The sequence below is a fragment of the Macaca nemestrina genome, chromosome 15, assembly GCF_043159975.1.
Source record: "Macaca nemestrina isolate mMacNem1 chromosome 15, mMacNem.hap1, whole genome shotgun sequence".
In the NCBI taxonomy this organism is placed as follows: Eukaryota; Metazoa; Chordata; class Mammalia; order Primates; family Cercopithecidae; genus Macaca; species Macaca nemestrina.
Window position 1 is genome coordinate 2659844 of NC_092139.1, and position 22708 is coordinate 2682551.

The 22708-nt window shown below is 54.4% G+C and overlaps 1 protein-coding gene and 1 long non-coding RNA gene across 13 annotated transcripts; one reads left to right on the forward strand and one right to left on the reverse strand.

Annotated features, from left to right (window-relative positions):
- Positions 1-74: 74 nt before the first annotated feature.
- On the reverse strand, positions 75-13235 carry LOC105470546 (LSM family member 14B). 3 transcript variants are annotated; one of them, XM_011722639.3, is made up of 10 exons: positions 12919-13198; positions 10886-11049; positions 9215-9350; positions 7952-8068; positions 5706-5873; positions 5371-5448; positions 4973-5134; positions 4158-4308; positions 2210-2395; positions 75-1288 (listed from the first exon to the last, which is right to left on the reverse strand). In XM_011722639.3, exons 1-9 carry the CDS (start codon positions 13043-13045, stop codon positions 2224-2226), a joined length of 1275 nt encoding a protein of 424 aa, XP_011720941.1. In that variant the 5' UTR covers positions 13046-13198; the 3' UTR covers positions 75-1288; positions 2210-2223. The 3 variants fall into 3 exon arrangements, with proteins under 3 accessions (XP_011720941.1, XP_011720942.1, XP_070935188.1); XM_011722640.3 differs by lacking the exon at positions 7952-8068 and having other exon boundaries at positions 12919-13235; XM_071079087.1 differs by lacking the exon at positions 5371-5448 and having other exon boundaries at positions 12919-13211.
- Positions 12018-19188, forward strand: LOC105470545 (uncharacterized). 10 transcript variants are annotated; one of them, XR_011613180.1, is made up of 4 exons: positions 13757-14946; positions 15202-16676; positions 16765-17048; positions 17427-19188. It is a non-coding gene; the product is annotated as an uncharacterized lncRNA (long non-coding RNA). The 10 variants fall into 10 exon arrangements; XR_011613174.1 differs by having other exon boundaries at positions 15202-16429; positions 16568-17048; XR_011613176.1 differs by having other exon boundaries at positions 15202-16423; positions 16568-17048.
- The last annotated feature ends 3520 nt before the right edge of the window (positions 19189-22708 follow it).

A 22708-nucleotide genomic window follows, 5' to 3' on the forward strand; every position in this document is an offset into this window, starting at 1 on the left:
ATGCTCCAGACCTGGACATGATGCAGAGGTGACCTGGGCAGCAGAGTCAACAGGATTCTTAGAGCATCAGAAAAGAAAATTTTAAAGGTTTGCATTTTTATTTATAATTACAATTTACATTACTCCAACAGAGGAGCCCCCTTGCTATGTTCTAATTCTTAGCCATTAAGTCCTACAAAAATAAACCCAAGCTTTTACAGTAACTTAATCAATACAGAACTAAAGCCTTTATAGCTATCAGAGGGGTTTAGTTACCAAGGTGCTTATTTTTGACAAAATGCCCTGTCACTCAGAGGACGCATGCGTATACTAAAGTTCTGACCCATCGACTCATGCAACAAATGTAGACCCCGCCCTCCCTCCACCCACTATTAAAACAAAAACACAAAACAAGGATGTACAACCAAGGGGAAATATGCTCTTGGTCAACTGACCTTGCAGAAGACTGGCTCGTTTCCAAGTGGATGAGAACACCAGTGTGTGGCCAGAGTCCAGCAATGACTGACCGGCCTAGGTCAGAGGCTGGCAGGGACCACAGAAGGGCCAAGGCGCTGCCGGGGCTCATCCCAGGCTCCAACCCCGACCTGGAAGCTTGTGGACACCAGGCTCTGTGCAGCAGCTCCAAGGCTAGTGTCCAGGGCCCCTGGCCACTACTCCGAAATGTTTGTAGTCCACCCACCCCTGGCCAGCCCCAACCTTGACATCACTGTGGATACCATCAGGGTGGTCTGGTTCACTTATACAACATGATCCATGGGACAACCCCTTCCGTGCCCTCCACCCACCCACCCCCGACACACACACCACCCTATGCTGGCCCTGACTCCTGAGACCCCACCCTTGGCAGTGGGGGTGCCAGGCCAGCAGCACCAGGGGTCAGCTGAGTTACAGAGATGCAGTTGGCTGCCACATTTGCCAAATGAGATTTGGTTCCACTTTTAAAAGTCAAAGCTGTCATTTAAAAAAAAAAAAAAAAAGGTCACAAAGTAAGGATTCAGCTTTCACTATAGAAACCTCTTTGCAAAATACCAAAACCTTAGAATTCGGCTATGCGCAACTAAAAAGGAAACGTAGGTAAAGAGACCTCAAAGAGGTCACCCGTGAATACTTCCCCAAAACAAGTGGTTCTAACTCAGACCATGTCCAAGTTCAGTTAAGTCCAAAACATAAGTAGCAGTATGGGACTCTTCCAAACTCCAGAAACAAAGCGACCACTTCTCCCTGTAAGTGCAGCGTTTTCCTCGCGTCCTGACACACAGCGTCATTTCTGCGCCACTTGAGTAGGAGCCTGCAAGAGATGACAGGAAGTCAAGCAGCTGCTGGGATAAGCTGGCACTGTTGCCCCTGCTGGCAAGCAGGAGCCACTCAGCCTCCCTCCTGCCCTGAGTCAGGCTGGCTTCCCCCGTTTCCTCTCACAGCCCACTCTGAGAATCCTACTTGTACAATAGATTGGGGACAGGGAGGCAGCTAGTGGCAGGAGGCCTAGTCCCTAGCTCCAGGGCCCACCTGGGGTCGGCACCAGGCACCCCATGTGGGACGCTCTACCCAGACCCTAAAGTGCCCACAAATCCACTGGAACATTGTTAAAAATGAAGCCTCTGGCCGGGCGCGGTGGCTCAAGCCTGTAATCCCAGCACTTTGGGAGGCCGAGACCATCCTGGTGAACACGGTGAAACCCCGTCTCTACTAAAAAATACAAAAAACTAGCCGGGCGAGGTGGCAGGCGCCTGTGGTCTCAGCTACTCGGGAGGCTGAGGCAGGAGAATGGCGTGAACCCGGGAGGCGGAGCTTGCAGTGAGCTGAAATCGCGCCACTGTACTCCAGCCTGGGCGACAGAGCAAGACTCCGTCTCAAAAAAAAAAAAAAAATGAAGCCTCTGATTCATTTAGGGCCGGGTTGGGCCAAGACACTGGCTTTGGAGCAAGGTCTCGCTCGCTGGCTTTACTTGGGTGGTGAGCTCCCGGCCCACGCGACTCCCTCATCACCTCACCTCCCACACCTGCAGTCTCGGAGGATGCTGGGGCCTGGGTCCTGCCCCCACAGATGCAGGTTTAAGTTGGTCAGGAGCCCCCTGGGTGACTCATAGGTTCGAGGCCCTCGGTTTGGCTTTTCCTCGGAAATGGAGCCTACTCCCCACCTTCATAAGCTCTCTAGGTGTGCCTGACCCTACACCCTCCCACCAAAGCATTCAGAAGGCTCATCCACTCACCTTTGGCTGCACCCTCACACCCTGCCAGTCCCGGCCCTGTGGGAAGTGGGGTTGCGACGGGTGGTCCCATTGCCCCTGCCTCCTCGGAATCCACCCCGAGAACTGCGGCCACGAAGAAACCTCCCTGACACCCCAAAGGTCTCCGTGTTGAGCTTCCTCTCTTCAGCCCACGTCGTCCGCCTGGAGCTAAACCATAGAAGAAATGCTGATTGTAGCAGGCACTGACTCCCAGGCTTCTGGCCAGGCCTCGTCCTCAGAGCGGCCCAGGGAAGGAGGGGACAGACTCACCGGGGCCACTGTATACAGGGAAGGGGCAGCCCCGTCAGCACTGGACCCCAGCTCTGGCACTGCAGGTGCTCCCTGCCACACTTTCAACCAGGACTATCCCCACAGTGGGCAGGGGCTCAGGATCCATCTCTACCATCTCTGTCACCACAGACAAGCAGTGATACTACTTGGCTACCAAGGCAACCCCTATTGCTTGCTAGAGGAGCCCCGGGGAGGCCCAGGGGCCCAGGAGACCCGAGACCAGAGCATGAAGTGGACCCTCCTAGACAAGGAGGGGGCTAGGCTAGATGGAACAAGGTCCCTGGAATGTGATACTTCTGCTTTGGGGGTTGGGAAGATAGGGATACAACATGGACACTCATGCCACCCAAACAAGCCGCCAGCGGGAGACTATTTCCCACATCCAACTGTGCGCCCAACACTCCCACCCAGCACTCCCACCGACGTAGACAGCAGCTCCAGGGCAGCACACCCACCCTGAGCTCCTCTTCAGCCGGAAACCTGCTGTGCCCACAGACTTCCGTGTTCAAAGCAGCAGCAACTCCACCCATCAGCTGTCCAGGCCAAAAGACTTAGGAGTCATTCTGGACTCTTCTCTTGTTGGCCAATTCTGTTAGCACCACCTTCAAGATACATTTAGACTCTACCCCTTCCCTCTGTCACCACCGCCTGGTTCCAAGCCACCTGTGCTGCAGCACCGGTCCCCTAACTGGCCAGTCAGCAGCCACACCTGCCCACTGTCCAACCACTATCACCAAAGAAGCCGTAAAACATCAGACCGCACCATGCGCTTCAGCACAAAACCCTCTGATAGCTTCCCGCAGCACTTGGAACAAAAGCCAGTCACTTCCATGCCCTACAAAACCCTACAGGAACCCATCCCCCAGACTCGGCCTGTCTGGAAGCACTTCCCGCACTCATCTGTGCAGCCTGCTCCACCTGTGAGAACTGATCATCCATTTCCCATCGAGTCCACAGCTCCATCCCATTGCCCTCACTGCCTGGCCTTCCACCACACGCTGTTCTATCTTTCCCCTGCAGAACATGAGCCTGAGGAGGTGGGGCTTTCCAGCCTGCCTTCTGAGGCCACCTCAACGCCCCCCGCGGCATGTCTGGCGCTCAATCTGCAGGGCAAATGGGCCCAAATCTCCAAGCCCGGCCCACACTGTAGGTTGCTTCGTGGGACTTCTGACCAGCTGTTAGGTGTGAAAAATAAAACACACCACATGGTCCCTCGCCTCAAACCATGAAGTGAAGGAAGGCCAGTGTGAGCACGCTCTAGCCATACCTCAGGCTGCAAAGCAAGGTCCTCAAGCTGCCAGGCCAGCGGGACCAGCAAGCAGAGCACAGTGAGGTATGCTGAATGTGGACACGGGTCTGCTGGGGAGGGCAGTGCAGCCCAGCCTTTGTGGGGACAGCGCAGCAAAGTCAAGAGAAAACAGGGACTTGACCTCAGCCGACTCCTCAGGTCAGGATCCCCAAGAGGCTTCCCACACGTAACCTGCTGGGACTCCTGCACTCATCACGCAGAAATGCAAGCAGGACCCTAGAACAGCTACCCTGAGGCTCAGAGTCCAGCTCTGTCTTCAGATTGAGAGCCCTCAGTCCTGTCCTTTCTAGATTGGAGGACTGTCCTCCCCTCATTCATTCAGCCTCTCACCTGGTCTTGAGTTCAGAAGAGATGTTGTCAAAGAACGACTTGGATTTGTCATAGTAGCAGTTGGGCCCCAGAAGGTCTTCCTCGGCAGGCGCTTCGGCGCTCTGGGTCACCACAGCCAGGTCCTTCTCTTCCCCCTTCTCAGCCTTGTCATCTACAAAGAGAAGCAGAACACGTGGAGGTGCAGGAGGGGCAGAGCGCACGGCCTTCTAGCAGGGTGGTCCCTCCAGGCTCACTCGGGAGCCACCCTCAGGCTGAGACACCAACTACGCCTTGTGCAAAGCAGAGATCTCTTCTTCTTCCTTCTGAGCACACGTCTCGTTCTGCCATCTGGGCCGTGCAGTCTGTACCTTATCCCACCCATTTTCACACCTCCCGGCATCTCATATCACTAATTCCTCACTGCCGGTCACCACCCGCCTGGCTTCCCCAGTTCCTCCAGGCATCTCTTCCTTTTTCTTGAGACAGAGTCTTGCTCTGTCGCCCAGGCTGGAGTGCAGTGGCACAATCTCGGCTCACTCCCACTGCAACCTCCACCTCCTGGGTTCAAATGATTTCCTGCCTCAGTCTCCTGAGTAGCTGGGATTACAGGCACCCACCACCATGCCTAGCTAATTTTTGGATTTTTAGTAGAGACGGGGTTTCGTCGTGTTGGCCAGGCTGGTGTTGAACTCCTGACCTCAGGTGATCCACCCACCTCAGCCTCCCAAAGTGCTGAGATTACAAGCATGAACCACCACACCCCGCCAGGCCTCTACTCCTAAGACTCTCTAGGGGTACGCCTGTGCAGAGGATAATTTTCATATAATGAGCCAAACCTTTAAAATTCAGTTTCTTCTTAAATTCTTTGTCAAGCTCCTCCCGGTTGAACTGGGCATTTGCACTCTCGAAATCAAAGTCACCCTCAAATTTGATTGTATTTTCTTTGACGTTAGTTGGACGGTTTTGCCCTCTTGAGCGATTCCTTGTTCGCCTGTTTCCTGTGAGGACAAAGGACAGCCCTGGCTGAAGTAGGTCACCAACCTGGTGATCTCAAACACCTCACAAGGAGTTTCCAGGCACACCCCCAAGGCCACAGAGGGGACAGAGCACACAAGCAGCGACACCACACCAGCACCCCGGAAACCAGCACCCAGAGAAGCAGGCAGGAGGGCAAGCAGAGCAGCTCAGCCTTATCACTCATGGTCCCCAGAAATCAAGTGGCAACAAGGGTTACCTGATCGCCTCCTCTGAGGTCTTCTGTTCTCGTCATTCACCTGCCCTTGAGTTTGCACAGCTGCTGGCTGGACTACATCTAAGGCGCAAAAGGGAAGAGTAAGGCAAAGCTCCTACAGAAGCTGGAAGCCAGAACCCAGAAGCAGCCCCACCACCACGGGGCACACACAGCAGCACCGCAGGAGGCTGCTGCACAGGCCTGCCCTGCAAAAGCACATGGGGCTTAGGATGGGGAAGTAGTATTCTTTTTAATAAAAATAAAATAAAATAGCCCAGGAAGTAGTGTGCCACTTCTAGAACATCAAGCAAACTCCAGGAAAAAATGTGTTCAAGTACCGCTGGCTGTCTTGCTGCTCGGCTGGGCCTGACGACCGTTGAGCTGCGTCCCTGTGGTGCCCTTGCCAGGTAACAGCTTTTTAGCATTCAAGTTGTCAGCAGAACCAGTCTGGACAGCCTGCTCCACCATCGGGCTCTTGCCGACTGGGATGGATGGAAAACCAGCTCCTGAATTGAGGAGGGGAGGAGGGTTTAAAAACAGAGAGAAAAGAAGCAAGCCTTACACCTCCAGGCATTTCTCTTCTGCTGGCATGTCAGGAAGGAAAGGAGGGCAACTGCCTAGAGGTTCTACCAAATCCAGGCAAAGCACCCCCAGACTGGGCCGTTCCCTCTGAGGCTAGCCCAGACAGCAAAAGAAGGCCAAGTCACTGGGCAGCACCAAGGCCAGTTCATCTTTGGACTCCCTACCCCAAAAGCCCTGAGCTCCCCAAGTTAGGGAACCTCAAGGAGAGGAAAAACACCGTGCCTACAAACAGGCACCTCCCCAGCAGTGCTGAAACAGCTTTCTTAAAACCACACAAGCTCCCATCCCAAAGGGGCTCATAGCCCCAAGAGCCTGGTGAATTCAGGATCTGAGAATTTGTTTCATTCTGGTCCATACTGGAGAAGAACCAGCCCAGCCTGGGATTTTCTAGAAAATGCAGTGATCAAATTCTGAAGTTAAATTCTAGAACACTGTCATTTCCACTTAAGACACAATAAAACTAAAAATTATGGAGGAGGAGCTGACTTGCGAGACAGTAGCAGCCTACACTTCTCTCAAGGGCAAAGGCTCATCATGAAGACGCGAAGGGCTCCTAGGTAGCCTTTGGCAAAGAGCTGTGCCTACGAAACCGCAGTCTGAGGCCCATGCACAGGGGATGAACCCTCAGAAACTAGGTCCTCTGAACCAAGAAGAAAAAGGGAAGCACCACCCACCTCTCTCCATCTCCTCCCTTTCCAAAGTTCCAGGACCTGTGGGGACTCTAAACAGGACAATGTGGGACTGGGTGTAAGTGAATAGAGATCTGAAACAGAAAAGGCGCCCTAACCATGGGGTAATTATTATTAGAGCAACAGCCCAATACACATGAAGACTGGGCATCTCATCTTACTGTTTTTATGGAATAGAAACAACAAAAATTCCCTGTAAAAAATTCCTTGTAACCAGATCAAGAGAAGCTCTCAAAGGGCAGGTGGGAGCGGCTCCGCATAGAGGTCTGGTAAGCGTTCTCTGGCAGGAATGCACCCGGGCCACTTTCTCACCGATTGTCTCACTCAGCATGTCCGGGAGACGAGCATAGCATTGCCTGCTTCCTGATCATACTGTGACTGCAGGGACATGGGGCTTGTCTGCTTTTTACACAACCAACTAGTTCAAACAAAGTCTTGCCCTATGAGCAGGTTTAGGTAACTGATCCTAAGAGCAATAGAAGTATCTGTGTCATTTTTAAGTGGGGAAAAAAAATGACTACTCGACTACTCTCTAACTCAGATACACTGAGTACATGCAGGATTTGGAAAGCAGCACCTGCAGAATGACAGACTGACAGCAGCTGTGTGCCATAAGGAAAGCCCAGGCATCATCCTGGACCAGGGCCGGGTAATGGCGATGGTTCAGCTTGTCAGGGTGCTACGTGTAACACAAACATATGAAAGATTGTCAATGTGAATTTTAGAACTTCAGGGGAAATGAGTAGAATGTGAGGAAAGGTCTAGAAACCCCAGGTGCCGCCGCCACCACAGCACAGACACAGGTGGTGTATACCAGCACTGGCCAGCTGGCCATCAGGCTGATACTGTCCACCTGGCCAAACAGTTGGCAACTGTCACCCAAGCCCCTAATTTTGAATCCCCTAAACAAGTGACCTATGCACCACAAAGATCAAAGAGCAGCATGGGAATGTGAGGTGCTTTGGGGAGTCCCCCCTGCAGCACTCTAGAACACGTTTAGGACCCAGCAAAAACCCCAGGAAATGACTTTCTGTGAACAGTGAAGTTTCCCGTATGTGGTAGCCATGGTACAGGTCAATAGAGAACCTGGACCCAGGGGAAGAAAACAAACTACTCCGCTGATTCTTTGTAATCCCTTCTTTAACACTGAGAGTTCACAATCAGGACTATGTGCTGAAGCAAACAAGCAGCTCAGCGGCTGCATGGGCTTGGCAAATGATCTGCTACAGCTACTGTCATTCTGTCTGCTGCTTTACCCCTCGCTCTCAGAACGGTTTGCAAGACAGCATGCAGTTCTCCCAAACTGCTGTTACCCTTGGCAGTGAGCTGCTGTGGCTCTGAGGACAAGTCAAGCTCTGAAACGGGCTGTGGAGATGGAGAAGAGCTAGGGCTGGAAGCAGCGGCTGAGGCTGGAGGGCTTACCAACTTCTCTAAAGGAAGATAAAGGAGAAAGAGCAAAAAGAAAGCACACAAATAAGTCAGGATACACTTGTCTTGTGTCTAGCAAGCTTGGAAAGAGCCAAGCAACCTCTTGTAGGACTCTGTCATACAAACATATTTTAGAAACATAGAGAGCTGGGCTGGGAAGGCCACCTGTCACACTAGGAACAGCAACCAAGACAAGCATGATTTGTAGCAGCAAGTGGCCTACAGACCTCATTTAGGGTTCCCTGTCTCACTACTTCATGCTGGATTCTGAGCAAGGGCGGTGGATCACCTGCCAATTCTATACTCTGAGCCCATCTGCAAAGCTAGGTCCAGGTAAAGGACAAAGCGGGATCTCTCTCTACATACAGAGAGTAGAATCATATTCTGGGGTTGTTCAATCTCAGTTGAAACCATTTTTGAGCGAGGCACTTGCAGTAGAACAAGGAACATGATGGGTGGGCTTGCATTTCACTTCTATATTTACAGGCTTATAAATGTGCAAATAGCTAGACCTCATCTGTAACACTACATATATATCAGCTATTTCTTCTTTGAAGCAGATATACCAGGACTTCCACCTATTTATTTTTAGAGACAGAGTCTCGCTGTGTCACTCAGGCTAGAGTGCAGTGGTGCAATCTCGGCTCACTGCAACATCCGCCTCCCAGGTTTAAGCTATTCTTATGCCTCAACCTTCCAAGTAGCTGGGATTACAGGTGTGTCCCACCACACCCAGCTAATTTTTGCATTTCTAGTAGAGACAGGATTTCCCCATGTTGGCCAGGCTGGTCTCGAACTCCTGACCTCATGATCCACCTGCCTTGGCCTCCCAAAGTGCTGGAATTCCATGCATGAGCCACCATGCCTGGCCCAGGACTTCCACCTAGATCCACCCTGACTCTTCGAATGAATTTTGATTTGATTATTCTGTTCCAACACTCAGGCCGCTGCCTCTTTTACTCTCAGTTGAGTAGTTACTAAATGCTCTCACAAGCTGAAGTTGCACTGGGTAATTTACTAAGTGTGCAATGAAACAGTCTATAAGCTGAGCGTGACAAGAATGCACGCCCCTACTCTCAGGCTCCATCGCTCCACTCAGTGACAGTTACACGCACGGGTAGTTTACCAGACAGAAACAGGTCACTCACCTAGACCCAGGGAGGCGGCATACTGCTGGCTGAGCAGGGAGCTGGCCGCCAGCGGGCCGTAGGGCGCCATCCCTCGGAAAGGGCTGTAAGGCACGTGCGGCTGGAAGGGCGAGGCGGAGGCAGAACCCAGGGAAGACTGAACAATGAGACATCGGGTGAGAACAGCGAAGGCCATCCCATCACCCCACACGCCTGCATCAGAGTGCTTGTTCAGCTGGGAAACAAGCACTGTCCCATCAGCCTGCATCCTTGAGATGCTGGAGGAGCCCTTGGGGTACCAGTTTCCAGTATGGTGAGAGCTGCCTTTTCCACAGCATTTCAGTTCCAGTTCCACCTGTCCATGTAATCATGCAATTCTTTTTTCTTTCTTTCTTTTTTTTTTTTTTTTTTTTTTTTTGAGACATTGCATTGCTCTGTTGCCTGGGCTGGAGTGCAACAGCGTGATCTCAGCTCACTGCCTCCCAGATTCAAGCGATTTTCCCTGCCTCAGCCTCCCGAGTACCTGAGATTACAGATGCCCACCACCACATCCAGCTAATTTTTATACTTTTAGTAGAGATGGCGTTTTGCCACGTTGGCCAGGCTGGTCTTGAACACTTGACCTCAGATGATCTGCCCTCCTCGGCCTCCCAAAGTGCTGAGATTACAGGCGTCTTGTCCATGTAATTCTAACCCAAATTTCTCCTAACTCAAAGCCATCGGATGGCTCCCCACTGCTGCCAAAGCCTGCCCCGTGTGATCCCACCTTCCAGGACGGGTGCTCGGCACGGAACCTGGTGCAGTCTGAACCCCAGAGGAGCCAGTGAATATTTAAGTTTAGAAGTGAAGAAAATATTAATCTGGGCTCCCTGGTGTGAGCATGGGCAAAATAAGCCATAACCCAATAAGCAGGAACGTGGCATCAGACTTACAAATCTGGTGTCGTACAACAGCAGCATGTAACATCTGGGCATAACCCAAGGGCAAGCCCGCAGTCCCTGCAGGTATGTCACCCCACTCACAGCAGCTGCTGAGGGCTCAGACTTCTCCAACCAGAAACTAAGGGCAAACGCTATGCCCCAAACATCACAGGTCCAGGAGCATCCACTCACACTACACTACACTACACACACGCGCGCACACGCCCAGCTCCCCAGGTCTCCTTCCTTAAGAGCCATGAGACACAGCACACACCACCTACTGTGTGTGCTACAAGAATCAACACCTTCCGCGAGAACAGCAATGGCCTAGACAAAAAATAAGCCACTTTTCATTAAAAGGATATTCCTCAGGCCGAGTACTTTGGCTCATGCCTGTAATCCTAGCACTCTGGGAGGCCAAGGCGGGCAGATCATGAAGTCAAGAGATTGAGACCATCCTGACCAACATGGTGAAACTCTGTCTCTACTAAAAATACAAAACTTAGCTGGGCGTGGTGGTGCGTGCCTGTTAGTCCCAGCTACTCGGGAGGCTGAGGCAGGAGAATCACTTGAACCCAGGAAGCAGAGGTTGCAATGAGCTGAGATCACGCCACTGCACTGAAGCCTGGCAACACAGTGAGACTCCGTCTCAAAGGAAAAAAAAAAAAAAAAGGTTATTCCTCACACTGAGCATTCTGACAAAACATGCCACCAAGCTCCAAATTGAAACCAGCATCTCTTAGTGTGCACAGAGAGACAGTGGCACACTTACCTGAACAATGGCAGGATCCTGTGGGAGTGTGTGCTGAGCTTTTGGAGGTTCACACACAGTGATATCTTTGATGTCACTTCCCCGGAAAATGATGTACTCATAAATCTCCTCTCTGGGGGGCGCAGGCCTATCTGTGGGACGGTCTTCAGTGCCAAAGGACCTCACTTATGAGTGGAGAAAGAGAAACGTTATTGTTGTCCTCAGCCAGTTCAATCAACCCTGACACCACTGCTCCCAAGTCTTCCAGAAGACGGCGGCACTTGCTCAGAGCCACAACATAGGACTCTAGGTCCACATTTCAACAACTACTTAACACCCCAATTTTCAGTGGACAGTGCTGATAACGCACCAATTGGTGAAGCTCCAGACAACAGACAGTTCTAGATCACAAAGATAACAAGGAACAATTTCACAGACTGTCTCATGTGCGAACACACCAACGTACAGAGCTCTCAGCAAAACAAGGCTTGCTTCGCAAGGCCTCCCTGTTCACATATGACTCTGTAGATCAAACAGCCAGCTGGCTGCTTTATGACCAAAGCCTCACCACACATTGCACCTGAGGAGGCAGTTTTCTCACAAAGGAACCTACATGAGTGTTCCCCTTACCCTTTTATCCACAGCAAACCTTGGAACAGCTGTAACAGAAAACAAAGGGAGACAGGGTCCCAAGATTGTGGACCTCTGACCCCGGCTTCCGCACCTATAAGGAATTCTGAGCCCACTAACCCCTAACCAGCAGGCTTCCAGAGCCCTACCAAATCTCCTTTTAGCAAGCCTCTAGGGGCAGAGCTGGGTGGGACAGCAGCCTCTAACTCATAAGAGCACAACTCCTACTAACTCCTGGGCCTACTCTGGGCTGTCTCTCTAACTGGGCTCTCCTGTAATAAGTGTAGTGAGGTCCCACGGCTGCAAGTGAGTGCACAGCCCTGGCATGCTCAGCGAGCTCCTGGAGCCACGCAGAAGACACTCCCTGTTTGGAACGAGTTCTTCTTCTACACTTGCGGCTCCCTGTGACTTAAGAAGCGTTTCAGACGCGTCTAGACACTTCAAGAACCCCTGGGAGCCGAGCACCAGATCCACCACACGTGGGCTTAGGCAGACATGGCTCCACCGGCACTTTTCTCTGAGAGGCAGGGGAAGCGCACTCCCCATCTTCTCTGGGTGATGAAGACAAAGAAACTCTGGACCACCCGCTGTCTCAACAACCTCAGAAATTCTGATTCTAGAGAACAGCCCCTTTCCTGTAAGTCTCCCAGCGGCTACAGCGGGTTATCAGCGCCCACAGGCGGCTGTCACCAAAAGGTAAGCCCCACAGTGTGAACGTCAGGATACAGCAGGAGAACGGTTTAAACCGGGGCATCTGGCTGCCAAACGGATGCTTCTGCCTTGGCAGGAGGCTGCATTAGGACGCGGTATTTGTTCAGGATCAAGGCCCCAGCTGTCTAATAGGTTCCAGAAAGGCTTGCAAGATTCGCGTGTTGTGACCCCGCCCCCAGCCTTCGGGAGAGGCCGGGACACTGGCCCCGCCGCCCGACCTCGAGGCTCCCCCGCAGGAATCTCCCCAGGCTGGCGGGGAGGAGGCCCGCAGACGGGAGCCGCCCTGCCCCTCAGAGCTGGCACCTGCAGAGGTGGGCTGGGCGGCCGAGGGGGCGGCGCCGCCGGGGCCGGGCCCGCCCCTCACCAAACACCGCCCGGCGCCCGCGCACAATAACGCTGCCCTGGGAGCCTAGGGAGACCATTGTGCGGCCGGCTGCTCTGCGGGAGGGCGGCGCGCGGGAGGGGGCGCCCGGGGGGCGTCCGGGGTGAAGGCGCGGGCAGGAGATCTCGGCCTAGGGGTGCCCTGGGTGGGTTCCGGGCGGGGTCTGGGCGCCAGGCTCCGGGACGGTACGGGAGTCTCAACGCCGGGCTTGGGGTCGCCCCGGGGCGGGGAGGGTGGCGCGGGCCGGGGCTGTTGGCGGACGGGGGTCGGCGGGCTCCGCGGGCTCGGGCGGTTGGGGCCGGCGGGCGCGAGGGCGGGCGGCGGCCGCTACCTTTGGCAAGCGCCACGGTGGAGTTGTCGGTGTCGATGGTGTAGAGAATGCCCTCGTAGCGGATCTGCGCCTTGGAGATGAGGCTGATCTTGCTGCCCAGATACGGGGTGCCTGAGGAGCCGCTCATGGCGCCGGCCGGGGTGCGTCGGGCCGCGGGGGGGGACGAGCGCCGGGCCGCGGCCCGCTCCGCAGCCGCGCGGTGGCCTGGCCGCCCGTTCCTGCGCTCCTCCGCCCGCCGCCGCTTCCGCCTAGGCGCCTCGTCGCCGCCGCCCGAGGGGCCTGCGCGGGCACCGAGCGAACCAAGGAGGGGCGCGCGGCCGGAGCTCTGAGAGGAGCGCGGGGGAGGAGGAGCCGCCGCAGCAGCCACATCCGGGGCCTTGCGCCGCCACGCACCGCCCCCTCACGCTCGCCGCCCATTGGTTCGCCGCGCCCGCCGTCCTTTAAATATGGCCGTGCCGCCAGCTGGGGGGCGGGCCCGCGCGCCGCGCCTGCGCAGCAAGGTGTCGCTGGCCGAGGGCGGGTCTCCCCGGCGCTCCGCCCCTCCTCGGCCGGCTCCCGGCGGGCCCCTGGCGGAGCTGGGAGCACGAGACTCGGCGGGCGGGGTGAGGGCTGGGAAGCGGCCCGGGCGGAGCGCGCGTGCGCGTGGGTGGGCGGCTGCGGTTTGCACGCTCAGTGGACGGGGCAGGGGAGGAGCGCCAGGCCCCGCCCCCTCGCGTGCCGGCCCCGGCCCCGACTCTGGGCGCCGCAAACACTGGGGTTTTACCCCCTTGGCCTCAGTTTCTCTTCCTACAGAAGTGGGGTCCGGACGACTCCCCTATTTTGCGCCAGGTGGGCCTCTAGCTCTCACCCTCGTGGGGGACCGGGGAGCGGCGGAGGCCCTGGGCGCCGGGTGTTCCTGGGGAGCCCCAGGACTCCCGCCCCGGTGCCCAGGTGCCAGCGGGGGGCGGCCGCGGCGGCAGCTCCCGGGAAGGCGGCGCTTCCGGCGTGGCAGCCTCCAAATATAACATGCTGAGCACACTTTCTCTTTTAATCCTGCTCCTCCTCCCAAAGCCGGCCGCAGCTTTCCATTTCCCTTAAAATAAATTCTGACTGGCTACCGGGGGCCTCGGAGGCCTCCGCTCGTCCCCGGGGCTGCGGCCCGGAGGCCTTGCCCACCTCCCCGGTCGTGCAGGAAGCTCGGCCGCCCTCAGTCGCTTAGCCGCGGGCCCTCCCCGCGTGTACTCTGCGTGATTAGTGACCGAGGGCGCGCGGTGTGTGCTTTTTTTTTTGCCACCGTCTTGACTGTGAATATCATCAGATCAGGGACCAATATTGGGACCTGGAAAAAAAAAATAGCGGGTGGTGACTATAAAAATGAAATAGGCTGGGCGCGGTGGCTCATGCCGGTAGTCCCGGCACTTTGGGAGGCGGAGGCGGGCGGATCACTTGAGGTGAGGAGTTCAAGTCCAGCCTGGGCAACATGGTAAAACCCTGTCTTTACTCTAAAAATACAAAAAAATTAGCCGGGCGTGGTGACAGGCATGTGCAATCCCCGGCTACTCGGGAGTCTGAGGCAGGAGAATCGCTTGAGTCTGAGAGGTGGAGATTGCAGTGAGCAGAGATCTCACCACTGCATTTCAGCCTGGGCGACAGAGTGAGACCCCGTCTCAAGAAAAATAATAATAAATAAAAATGAAATCGAGTAAGATAGAAAATATCAGAAGGCGTGGTGGGTGGCTCATGCCTGTAATCTCAGCACTTTGGGAGGCTGAGGCGGGAGGATCAGTGGAGGCGAGGAGTTAGAGATCAGCCTGGGCAACATATGGAGACCACATCTCTACAAAAAACCTTTTAAAAAATAAGGCGAGTGTGGGGGCACATATTTGTAGTTCCAGCTCCTGGAGAGGTGGAGGCAGAGGCGGGAGGATCACTTGAGCCCAGGAGTTGGAGGCTACAATGGGCTGTGGTCAGACTACTGCACTCAGGGGTGGCAGCAAGACCGTATTTCTAAAGGAAAAAAAGAAAATAACAGTATCTTACATGGTGAAAGTAAGTATTATTTTGTGAAATATTTATTTCACCTGTTTGTATAAGTGTGGACTTGGTAAGGACCTAAAATGTATTTCTGACTATGCTGAGAAGATCTTACCTGCCCTGCAGGTTAGGTGCTGTGACTCCCCATTTGACAGAAGGGGAAACAGGCCCAGCACGGGGAGTCACACACAGGGAAGTTGCAGTCTGGCCTGGTGGCATCCTCCACAGGCTTGGGGCTGCAGCACACTGTCTCTTTTTCTCTTCACAAAGGTGAAGCCAACCTGCTCCCACCAGAGCCCAGCAATGGCCAGTAAGAGAACAGTGATGGGTTTAAGGAAGAGGACACAGGAAGCAGAAGAGAAGAGGGAAAATTCAGTTTCATCTGCCAAGATTGACCTGTACATTCCAGAATTGCTTCTTGGCTCCTGGAATGTCGTGTGCAGGAAGAGAACAGAGACAGCAAAGCCATGGAGTCAGCCCAGCTGAGGGAAGATAGGTTTCCAGCGACTGGGTCATCTGGCCCTGGGAAGCTCGACCCGGGGAATAGAGGTCTCCAGTGACCGGGGCATCTCGCCCTGGGAAGCGTGACCCGGGGAAGACAGGTCTCCAGTGACTGGGACATTTGGGAAGAGAGGTCTCCAGCGACCGGGGCATCTGGCCCTGGGAAGCACGACCCAGACTCTGCTTCTCAACATAGCACAGCCTTCCTCACTTGGACATACAGGGTGCACCTGTCAGGAGGAGGTGCCAACCAGGTCTCCTGAGTGACCTGGCCTGGTGATCTCGTGTGGAGTCAAAGTCCTTCTATCCCCCACCCCACCCCACTTTCCAAGTAAGGAAATCCAAGGTCATAGATCCTGTACTTCATGCCTGCTAGTTTCTGAGCCACAAGCTTCTGGCTGTGTTGGGGCTGGGGTGCATGCTTCACTAGCAGGAGCTGGTTCTACCTTGAAAGAGGAGCTGGCTTCTGAGCCCCAGGACTGAAAGCAGGGAGGGTGCAGTTCCCAGAGGCCTCCGAGTGCCCGCCCAGCCCATGGGTGTGCAGCTGGTGGCTCCCTGAGAACATTAGCCACCCTGCAAATGCCCAGGAAGGCAGAGGCTAAAAATATATGTAGTGCCCAGGTCCAGGAATGCAGGCCCTGCCGTTCATTGCTTGGTGTCCTGCCCAAAGTGGAGGGCACTTGGGAGAGGTCTGAGAAGGCAAGCAGTTGTGCCAGGCCTAAGTCGACCTGGATATTCACTGGCATGGCTTGTTTTCCAGGCTGGGGCACGTGTATCCAATTCCTCCACTATAAGCAGCTCTTTACTGTGCACAGGTCTGAACAGCCCACCCACCTGGTTATCACCAGGCTTTAGACCAGCGAGCCCAAGGATCTAGAGGAACGAGCTGGGGCTTCTGGGAAACCCTGGGCCAGTTGGACTACCTGCCTCAGTTTCTCCTTTTGCCTGCCCATCTCAATGGTGTACTTGAGGACCCCAGAAGATCATGCCTGTGAGGGTAACCAGGGGCTACTCTGGAGGAACATGTAGGAACAGAGGGCATGTGCAGAGGGCACTGGGAGGGCCATAGGGGCAGCTGGAGAGGTTTGTGCTGCAGCCACAAGCCACTCATTACATGCTCGCTCTGCGTATGTAGGAGCCTGCTGCGGTCCCCAGTGACAGGTGGGAAGACAGGGAGGCAGGACCCTGCTCTACGTTGCGTCATCCGTCTAGCTGGGGTGGCACAGGCCAGCATCCTGCAGCAGGTAAGGGTGCCCCCCCCCACAGAAAACCATCATGTGACTCTAATGTCTCCCTGAGCAAGAATGACTGGCACAGCCATTGATCTCACAGGTGTCATTGCTCAGCAGGAGCCACACGAAACAGCTGAGTTAATTCCCAGGTGGTTAACGATGGGTGGTCCACAGATAAAATAAGTCAGTGGTCTGAAGTGTGGTCGAGTGCTGGTGAGACACAACTCAACCGTCCCCCTCCCCTCATTCAGGATCTGGCACAGGAGAGGGGACTGGGGAAGCCCTGCAGGCCTCAGGCCTTCCTCAGGCCCCCTCCCCTGAGGAAGACCCTCCAACCGCACAGGTGCAACAGCGGCAGCCGGGAGGGAGCTCAGGAGGGCACAGGTGCACCGGGTGGGGAGGCTCAGCACCAGCTTTGCTCTGAGGCCTTCCAGGCAGGGAATGGGACAGTGAGGCCCAGGGAGGGTGTTCGGGGCACAGGGAACCACAGGGGTGGTTGGACAGTAAGGTGAAGAGGGAGGGCTGAGTCGATCTTGCGCAATCAGGAATTCTCATGGAGGTCTGACCTGCTCTCTTTGAATCCAGTTAAAATCCATTTCCTCCTGCCTGGGGCTCTGCAGGGCTGTTTTCCCAGGAGGCTGGATGAGCACCAGTGGGTTGAAGTTCAGGCATCCTCAGACCCTCTTCCCTCTTCCAATCTGTCTCTCCCTCCTGCCTCCTGTCCCCTTTCCACCTCCCTTTCTCCCCTTCCCACCCCAACAGCCGAGTTTCCCCGCGTGATGAACCCTGTATGATGGGAAGTTCCTTGGAAAATAAAAGAGGAGCGTGTTAAACTCCAGCACCCAGCAGGCAGGCTCGGCCACACTTCCAGGTGCAGCTGGAGGGACAGCAGGGCGAAGCTGATGAGAACCTGGGCAGACCCAGACACCAGCTTTCGAAATGTCAGATTCTGATAGGGCCAGCCCTGGCACTGCCACCTCCGAATGCAGGATAAAATGCTGAGAGATCCTGGTGGAACAGAAGACGGCCGTCAGCAGGAGGCCAGTAGCTTTTCTCTCCCGGTGACTGTGAGGGGCCCCTGGGCTTTAGGGGCTCAGGAATGGCTGGAGTGGGACAGCATTCGCCAGCCCTGTGTTCTACTTGGACAGAAAGTAAACGATGAAAGGCCTCTTCTAAGTCAATCCACCACTGTCTTACTAAGTGTCCACCAGTCCGGTCCCACTGCTCTGCGCCAGACCTGGTACCCAAGCCGGCCATGCATTTCCTCCCCGAACCCCTCCGCAGCCCTCCGGATATGGTGCTGCACCTTCGAAGTGGAGGAAACCAGGCGCTTAGCCTGGGCTAGGTGACAGCCAGCATCATACGGCCAGCACATGACAGGGCTGGGATTCTTGGCTGAGTCTGCCAGCTGCTAACCCTGGGTGCTCAATGTCCGGGCCTCCTCCCTGGTGGTCCTCTGTGCTCAGCCTTCAGGTTGGGGCAGGGGGAGGAGGTAGTGAACGGCAGGAGGGGACAAAGCCCAGACACGATTTCTGCACTTGGAGCTCATGCTCTGCAGATGTCCAGATGGAGACCGACCTGAGGTTGGCGCTGGGCATGAGGGAAGGAAGCAGCTTCTTCTTCAAGAGTCTCTCCTCTTACATTGTGTCCTCTCTTGACTCCATGCAAAGGATGTCGGGTGCGTCCTAGAGAGTTGCCATGGTTACTCAAGAGGCCTACGGGCGCGTCCCAGCCAGGCTGGGCACTTGTCTTTACGCCTGCCTGATGCTGCACGAGCGGCTGCTGGGCAGAGCCACAGCCCGGGAATGAGGTCATGTAAATAAAGGAGCAGTGCAGATGTCGGGAGAGGTGTGCCAGGCCTTCCAAAGCCTGTCCTCACCCAGCAGCGCCGCCGGGGACCCTCGTCCGTGCACCAAGACATCCTCGCCGTCAGATGGAAAGCGTTCTGCCAGGGCACGTGGTTATTTTTACTCGCGTTCAGTTCCGACTTGTTAACATCGTAATCCTTTCCTTATGTCGCTGCCTTCACCACCCTGAGCGCATAGGCTGGATTGAGGCTCTGTGTGGCAAGAAATGATGTGCATCGGAAGCCGGCAGGCACCCACACAGGCCCGCCGAGGCAGACCCTGGCGGTGAAGCCCATACCTGGGTATGTGGCAGTGTGTGCAGCAGAAGGGACAGAGCATGGGCCAGGTGAGAAGAAGGCGTGCCAGTGCAGGGTTGCCCCAGGCTTTTCCAACAGGTACCAGGAGCTGGATGGGGAGGATGGCGCCTGAGACATTTCTGGTGGCTCATCTCGTTGATACAGGCAGTCGCGAACGGACACGAATATGTGTTCGTCTTTCCCAAGCACCAGAACATGGAAACCCCATTTGCCCTGGGAGCCTTGTTGCATTTGGGGCAGAGCGTGTTTGCAAATGGCCTTCCCCACACACTGTGGAACCTCGGAATCTGGCCCTTCTGTGCTGGGTTGAACCGGAACTCGTGCCTTATTTATTTATGTGTCTAACAGCTTTATTAAGCTTTATTAAGGTTCTTTATTTATTACATTCTGTAATATTCACCTATTTGAAGTGTACAGTTCCGGCTGGGCATGGTGACTCATGCCTGTAATGCCAGCACTTTGGGAGGCCGAGGCAGGCAGATCATTTGAGGTCAGGAGTTTGAGACCAGTCTGACCAACGTGGTGAAACCCCCTCTCTACTAAAAAAAAAAAAAAAAATTAGCTGGGCATGGTGGTGTGCACCTGTAATCCCAGGTACTTGGGAGACTGAGGCAGGAGAATCGCTTGAACCTGGGAGGCGGAGGTTGTAAAAAAGAAAAAAGAAAAAAAGAAACCTTATGCCCATTAGCAGCCTTTCTCCATCCTCCTTCCTCTAGTCCCAGGCACCCACTGGTCTCCTTTTTGTCCTGGTGGATTTGCCTTTTCTGGGCATTTCCCGTACTTGGAGTTATACAGTAGATGGCCTTCTATGCCCAGCCCCTTCATGTAGCGCGTCTCTTGGTTTCATGGTGCACCCGTTAGGGCTAAATGCAGTGCCACCGTGTGATGCTGCATATCTGTCACCAGCTGATGAACATGTGGCTTGTTTCCACTTTTGAGCTGTTACATATCATGCTGCTATGAACATTTGTGCGTGTTTTCGTATGGACATATGTTTTCATTTCTCCTGGGTATGTACAGTTGTAGGGTTATGTAGTGATTCTTATTTATTTATCTATCTACCTATTTATTTTTCAGATGGAGTTTCACTCTTGTTGCCCAGGCTGGAGTGCAGTGGTGCGATCTTGGCTCACCACAACCTCCGCCTCCCGGGTTCAAGTGATTCTCCTGCCTCAGTCTCCCGAGTAGCTGGGATTACAGGCGCGTGCCACCACGCCCGGCTAATGTTGTATTTTTGGTAGAGATGGGGTTTCTCCATGTTGGTCAGGCTGGTCTTGAACTCCCGACCTCAGATGATCCACACGCCTCGGCCTCCCAAAGTGCTGGGATTAGGTGTGAGCCACCGAGCACGCCTGCATGTGGTGATTCTTTGTTTGACAGTGTGAAAAGCTGCCAAATTGGTTGCCAAAGTGGTTGCACCACTTCCTGTTCCCAGGAGCCGTGTGTGAGGCAGAAACCTCACTTTTAAGATATTGGTTGTGGCTGGGGAAAGGGTGTTGGTGTCTCCATGGGGCTGTTCCTCCGCCCGGGGATGAAGGCATCTCCCTGCTCAGATGAGTGCCTCAGAACCAAGGGTCCACTCTGCCTGACGGCAGCTGCCTCAGGCACAAATGAGCAGAGCAGATAGAGGCTGCTTTTATATGGGCCGGGGTCGGCAGCCCCCTCCTGGGAAGAGCGACGCAGAGATTGCGACACATGCAGCCTCCGCTTTGCCAGCCAGCCAGCCATATAAGTTCATGAGAATAGCAGCCATGCACCCTGAAACCCCCAGATCTCACCACTCCAAATCCTCAGTCTTCTTGGTACCATCCCTCCCCGATGCTTGTCAGACCAGGCATTCTAATTTCTGAATAGTACGCCCCACATCCCCAAAACCTTGAAGTGAACGCACCAAGAAATTGAAAATAACAGCAGACAAAATTCCTAATAGTTGAGTGTGTGCTGGGCATTGTGCTGAGCCGTTTGTGTGTGTGATGTTCAAAGCAACACTCTGGACCAGGTTTAGTGAGTGTCCCTGCTTTATAGCCAGGGAACTGAGGACCAGGGCAGTTAGAGAACATGCCCACTGTCCCAGCAGAGCCCTCATACAAACCCAGGTTGGAGAACCCATGGTCTTAGGCAAGGTGTTACACATCCTACTCAGGTATTTGCTGAGTGAATAAATGAACCCTCTCTGCCTTTCCTGCCTGTCATCAATAAAGGCCAAGTGAAGTCAGGTGCGGTGGCTTACGCCTATAATCTCAGTGCTTTGGGAGGCCAAGGCAGAAGGATCACTTCAGGCCAGGAGTTTGAGACCAACCTGGACAACATAGTAAGACCCTGTCTCTACTAAAAATAAAATTAGCTGGGCATGGTGGCATGTGCCTGTAGTCCCAGCTATTCAACACGCTGAGGTGGAAGGATCACTTGAACCCAGGAATTCAAGGTTACAGTGAGCTGTGATCTTGCCACTGTACTCTAGCCTGGGTGACAGAGCAAGATCCTCTCTCTAAAATAAATACATTAATACATAAATAAATAAAAATAAAGGCTGGGTCAGGCATGGTGGCTCATGTCTGTAATCCCAGCACTTTGGGAAGCTGAGGTGGGCAGATCACTTGAGCCCAGGAGTTCAATATCAGCCTGGGCAACATGGTGAAACCTCATCTCTACAACACATACAAAAATTAGCCAGGTGTGGTGGCACTTACCTGTAGTCACAGCTCAGGACTGAGGTGGGCAGATGGCTTGAGACTGGGAGGTGGGGGTTGCAGTGAGCCGAGATTGCGCCACTGTACACCAGCCTGGGTGACAGAATGAGACCCTGTCTCAAAAAAGTTAAAAACTTTAAAAAGAAAGGCCAGGTGAGAGGGCTGTGGGCTGGTTTCTCCAGGAAGGAGACGCCGAGGAGCTGGAACTGAGGGTACAAAAGTTAATGGGAGGGTAACACCCGTGAGAGGAAACCTGGGGGAAGCGGATTAGGCTGGAGCTGTTGGTCGAGATGTGGACCTGACACAGCACCTGCTGAGCCGAGGGGGAGCTTGGCGAGTTGGGAGGAAAGAGTGGCCAGTACAGGAGCCCTGACGGGGCAGAGGTGGCTGGTCCTGGTACTACTGCCTGACTCAGTCACTGGCTGCGGACACCCCAGCAGGTTCCACCTCAGCAAAATCAGAAGCAAACCCTCAAGGCTCTAACAGCTGCAGGCAGGAAACTGGGGAACAGGCAGGTAACACCTGGAGAAGGAGCTGGGCAGCAAGTCTCTTTCTTTTTTAAAAAAAAATTTATTGGCCGGGCGCGGTGGCTCAAGCCTGTAATCCCAGCACTTTGGGAGGCCGAGACGGGCGAATCACGAGGTCAGGAGATCGAGACCATCCTGGCTGACACGGTGAAACCCCGTCTCTACTAAAAAATACAAAAAACTAGCCGGGCGAGGTGGCGGCGCCTGTAGTCCCAGCTACTCGGGAGGCTGAGGCAGGAGAATGGCGAGAACCCGGGAGGCGGAGCTTGCAGTGAGCTGAGATCCGGCCACTGCACTTCAGCCTGGGCGGCAGAGCGAGACTCCGTCTCAAAAAAAAAAACAAAAAAACAAAAAACAAACAAAAAATTTATTTATTTCTGTATTTATTTTTGATACAGAGTCTCCACTCTGTTGCCCAGGGTAGAGTGCAGTGGCGTGATTTCGGCTCCTGGGTTCAAGTGATTCTTATGCCTCAGCCTCCCAAGTAACTGGGACTACAGGTATGCATCACCATACCAGGTTAATTTTTGTGTTTTTAGTAGATACAGGTTTCATCATGTTGGCCAGGCTGGTCTCGAACTCCTGGCCTCAAGTGGTCCACCTGCCTTGGCTTCCGAAAGTGCCAGGATTAGAGGCGTGGGCCATCGCACCTGGCCTCTTTCC

What these genes read in the sequence shown, in the direction of transcription:
- LOC105470546 (XM_011722639.3), bottom strand. Translation starts at nt 13,045, where the DNA reads ATGAGCGGCTCCTCAGGCACCCCGTATCTGGGCAGCAAGATCAGCCTC. An exon ending in AGGATCCTGCCATTGTTCAG is followed by an intron (nt 9,351 to 10,885) that starts GTAAGTGTGCCA and finishes CTCATTGTTCAG; the next exon opens with TCTTCCCTGGGTTCTGCCTC. An exon ending in ACCTCAGAGGAGGCGATCAG is followed by an intron (nt 5,135 to 5,370) that starts GTAACCCTTGTT and finishes TTGTCCTCACAG; the next exon opens with GAAACAGGCGAACAAGGAAT.